This window comes from Rhamphochromis longiceps, linkage group LG7 (genome assembly GCF_057381845.1).
Source record: "Rhamphochromis longiceps isolate RC_006_pf linkage group LG7, R_longiceps_female_GT1.1, whole genome shotgun sequence".
NCBI classification, from domain to species: domain Eukaryota; kingdom Metazoa; phylum Chordata; class Actinopteri; order Cichliformes; family Cichlidae; genus Rhamphochromis; species Rhamphochromis longiceps.
In genome coordinates this window covers 11743009-11747890 of record NC_140563.1, presented here as the reverse complement: position 1 = coordinate 11747890, position 4882 = coordinate 11743009, and the positions used below count along the sequence as shown (strand labels likewise).

At 37.6% G+C, this 4882-nt stretch overlaps 1 protein-coding gene across 1 annotated transcript; it reads right to left on the bottom strand.

Moving 5' to 3' along the window:
• Positions 1 to 766: 766 nt before the first annotated feature.
• Positions 767 to 3210, bottom strand: lysmd4 (LysM, putative peptidoglycan-binding, domain containing 4). The gene is made up of 2 exons (XM_085412158.1): positions 2936 to 3210; positions 767 to 2845 (listed from the first exon to the last, which is right to left on the bottom strand). Exons 1-2 carry the CDS (start codon positions 3194 to 3196, stop codon positions 2363 to 2365), a joined length of 744 nt encoding a protein of 247 aa, XP_085268284.1. The 5' UTR covers positions 3197 to 3210; the 3' UTR covers positions 767 to 2362.
• Positions 3211 to 4882: the final 1672 nt, after the last annotated feature.

Below are 4882 nucleotides of genomic sequence, written 5' to 3'. Positions count from 1 at the left end.
TGTATGCAGTGAGAAAACATAACACTCTGGAGCTTTGAAATTCAGCTGGCTGTGTTATAGAGCTCAGTTAAATTTAATTTCTGCTTGCCAGTTTGATCTATTTTTGCAATCTTTGTTGATTTATAAATAAATCGCTTTGACTTTGATGCCCATTAAAGTCACACAGCAGCAGTTGTTCACAGACCAAAAGTGTCACATTTCTAGTGGATACAAAGAGTAACCGAGTCCACACTGAACAAACTCTTAGCAGGCTCAGCTTCACTATAATGTACTGTATGTAGCCAATGTGAGGTATTTATCCTGCCAACCTGGTTTGTGATAAAGACATTTGCCAAAAGCTGAAAATCCATTATATACACAATTTCAAAATTTAAAAACATACCAAACAGCTGACCGATCTTTCATAGATCCTTGAGGTGATAAGAGCAGCACCTTAAATTTATATTAGAGATATTTTGTTATATTTTTTTAAACTTAGACCAGCTGTGACCAATGACTGTACAGTCACTGGCTGTGATCACATAATATCCTCTGGGATTAATCAAGTATTCTGATTCTTGCCAATGCTGCCATCTTTTGATATGCAGTGGTACTGCAAAAAAAAATAAATACATTTTTAATTTAAATACATCAAAACACATTTTTATGGGAAAGGTCTGTTATCATTTTGTTTTCTGTCTCTATGTACAGCTGTGTGTGTGTGTGTGTGTGTATATCTTATTATACAAAGACAAGTGCATTAAAAGAATTAAAAACCACCACCACATAAGAGCATACTTTATAGACAATCACACTTAAAACTTTGTATTCAAACACTGGAACATGCAAAATACAGAGTCTTGCACCACTGTCAGTTTTCCATTGAATTAAAAAAAATGCACCAACAAATATATTCAACATGTTTGTTGAGTTCATTAAATTAAAATATCCAGCCACTAAAATGTGCATAAGCCATGCAAATTCATCAGCCTTCCCTGGTGGACGTCTGCAAAGACAATAAAAACTTGACATTAAGGCACTTAATCAGGCAGAGAACTCAGGCACTCTTTAAAAATAATGAACGTTTAAAAATTAATTATCTTTAAAGTTCACAAGAGTTCACAAGAAGTACCAACATAAGCTATATTGCACTCCATTATTACTGTAAACAAATTCACATATTTGGCACTGTGTACTAAAAAGTCATGAGGTACATTCACAGATACAAAGTTAGACGAGAACAAACACACATTATGCTAAACCCAATGTGTAATAACATAGCTTACCCTTGTTTAAAATAAATGTTATACTCTGATATGATACTAATATGATAAAATCTTGACGCTGACAGTCTTGGACTCTACATTATTACCATGTCGTCATCCGTTGGTTTGCAGGCTACTATCCAAAACACCGATTTGGCACATTAGAACACCAATATGAGAATGGCCAAACTGATAATCCAAAGCATATTTGGATGAAGCTACTCAGATAATGCTGAGCTCAGGCTCAGCAGATCACTTACAAAAGTAACGAAGAGGTGTAAAGTAAAAGTAAGAGACGAGAGAAAATCTCTTCGACCATGTTGAGTGTTGTTGCAGAGTCACGTTCCCTGTTGGCAGCTCACATATGGAACGCCACAAGAATGTCTCTCTCAAAAAAACTAAACAAGGACACTACCTGTTAACTAAATCATACTTTTTTCATTATTGTTTTACACTTGCAATTAGTGATAGACCATAAACTCTTGGGAAAAGTGTCCATACGCTGAGGTAATAAATCATGTGAGCAGTAATTTTCTCATAATCTTTTTACCATTATGATTTTCTTTCATGACTAGAGAAGTCGCCCCATAGCAGGACATTAGGAAAAAAATACAAGTTCAAGGCACTTGAGCATTAATTTCACATGTCAGAGCTGAAACCATTCATCCATTCATACAGTGGTGTAAAGGCAGACTGTGATAAACATTTTTCTCCCAGAGAAATACTCTGTGTGGTTGCTATTGATGTTCAGGCTGTAGAGTGATTATTTTCACAATGCACATGCAATAATGCTCCAGATTAAGTGAAGCACCTGAGGATCTGGGACACCAGCTGACTGTTTTTCAGTAAAAGTGATTTTCCATGAAAGTGTATTTTACAAAAAATTTACAAATTGTTGGTGTCCTAAAATGTGACAATAATTAGAACAGTATTCAGACATTTCACTTGAAGGTAGAGGCTCCACTGAGTTAAAATCTTGAAAGATTTTGCATCATTGTGATCGTGGGCTACTACCAAGCCCAAGAAGAGAATAGTATTAATTACGTTTCAGGTTTTCCAAAGATCAAAGCCTTCCGATCCTGATTCGTGAAGATCCTTATGCCTTACTGTACTGAGGCTTATCCTTGAGGCATAACTGATGTGTTTTTTGGCTGTAGAGCACCTTTTGTTTTATAAATTATGTAAAATAATGGAAGGACGATGCCTATCAGGAGCATGGCAACTACAGCGTTCCACCAGTTGATTCCCCAGTCAGCACCATAACTGGTCCGACGCTGTCCTTTCAACCCAAAATGCTGTTGTTTTTGCGAGTTATCCAGAAATTCCTCATCTCGATCAGTTGTGGTTTGAATTAGTTTGTTTATATCATTATCCACCTCCATGAGAAAATCTGTGGCCTCTTGTATATGAGGCTGGGCTCTGGCTTTGTTCTGAGGCTCCACTGGTGTTTGAGAAGCATTGGGCATTTCTTCTTGAGGATCACTCGGATTTGAGAAAGTTTCAGTTAAGAAGCTGTGTTGCTGAACTGGTATTTTGATGAATTTCAGTGCAAATAGATCTTGTTCCTGCATTAGGTTGTTCACCCGTTTTATATCGGCTACCTGTTGAAAAAGTGACAAACGTACATCAATATAAGCACATGAAGAAAAATAATTTAACAAAAATGTCTGCAGCTATGAAAAAGCTTTTACCTTGCAGCCATATTGCAGTGCAAGCTTGCTGAGATTATCATCGGCTAACACTTCCCGCACCAGCAGCGGGACATTTTTCAGTCTGTCCTCCTGGTCCTGGAAATCCCGTGGTCTCAACTCCATGACACCGAGTTCCTCATCGTCTGAAGATGCAGCACATTCATTTGTTTTCCTCCTGAACATATAGACCTGGCCATCTGCACTGGCGTGAACATCCACCGGGGCCTGGAAAGCCCGCGGACCATTCTCCCCCCGCCACATAATTAAACACCAACCTGTAAATGTAAGCACATAGCAAATATTTACACATGCACAGTCATACTTGCACAGTAGATAAAGTTACATGGAACATATGTTCTATGTTTAAGTAAGTTCTGTACAAATTTATGTTTTGTCATTCATAATTAAAGGTGCAATGTAGACACAGTTGGGTTATGTTAGTGTTATAAACGGCCCAAAATCTTCACTCCACTAAAATGATCAATGTGCTTTTCTACCATGTTTTACAATAACATTGGATGGTAATCAAAAGAGAATTAACAAGGTTGGCTAGTTTCTATTTAAAGATGATTAACCATGTTCTGACTGGAGGTGTTCTAAAAAATGAACAAACAAAAAAATATATATATACAGTTTTGCTATCTACAAGGCAATCATACAGCAGGAAGAAGTCAACGAAATTGAACCAAGCTTCAGCCAAGACAGTATCTGAGATGATCCACCCACAACACAAGGTTAGTCTACAGTATTCAGTTGTGTGTGAATATGTACTGATGCTGAGCTTAATCTCCACATTGAAATCTTAAGCCAGCCGAGAGTGACTTAGCAAGTCCATGGGCTACAGTTGCATCATGAGGTTTTAAAAATTAACAGACGTACTGAATGTGAATAGTGCTAATAAAAAGGCAGAGTGGCTGACAATCACCACTGGTTATTTGGGGTAAGTGGGGGCTTGTTTCTACTAAATAAAACAAGACACAAAGCACTGCAGCCTGCCTGTTCTTAAAAAGACAGCAGCCTCAATAAATACAGTATACTCCTGAACCTGAAGCATAAATGATACCTCATTACTTAACAAGCAAAACCCATCCACCAGGCTCTAGTTATTATGGCATAAGAGAGGTGGGCAATCTTCCCAGTGGGTCATATGAGAAACTGAGACTGTGGAGTGCTGCACCAAAAAGCTTATAAAAAGATAGAATTATCACTGGGTAGATGCTTGATGATCCAGTTCCCGAGAAACACTAAAACTATGGCATGCTCTTTTGTTTTCATTTACAAGCTGAAAATGTTAAGTTTGTTTTCCTTTTCAGTGTCTTTATTTTAGATTAGGAGAAATTCTATTACATTAAACGCAACATTTATTTAATCTACCAACTTTTCGACATCATAACTTGGGCAATTTAAATACACTTTGTGATGGAAATTGTAACCCCCACCAGGGCAAAAACTCTTACCATATACAGTACTAACAGAACATGTTTCCTAAGAACGGAGCTTACTGTGCGCACTTGAATGCAGCAGTAACTTGAGCTAAAAGGAGCTAATGCTAGCAGGTTAGCTTAAGGAGTTCGACTTCGGTTCACAAACTATCGTCATCGCGACAAAAACCAAGCAAGCGACTCGGTTTACTTCTATTATAAGTACAACAGGGTCATTCGTTGGAGAATAAAGACCAAAGGAAAACACTTTTACTGACTTCAAACGCCCAGAGTACCTTGTTTCTTTCCAATTACCTTATCCAAAATGCATGGGTCACTAATTCCCAGACCAGTCTGGTTGGCTTTTCTTCTTCGCCGCACTCTAAAACGTGTTGGTATTATACGAGCATGCAATAGCGCCACCCGCGATGTTTCAGGCTAAACACATCGGTTACAATCGGTTAAAGATGATAGACCAGAGTTTTATAAAGAGTTATTAAAGTTTTTTTTAATTGGGTTTTAAAAT

Coding starts and splice junctions, on each gene's coding strand:
- lysmd4 (XM_085412158.1), bottom strand. CDS start 3,196: ATGTGGCGGGGGGAGAATGGTCCGCGGGCTTTCCAGGCCCCGGTGGAT. Junction 2,846..2,935: donor CACTGCAATATGGCTGCAAG/GTAAAAGCTTTT, acceptor CTTTTTCAACAG/GTAGCCGATATAAAACGGGT.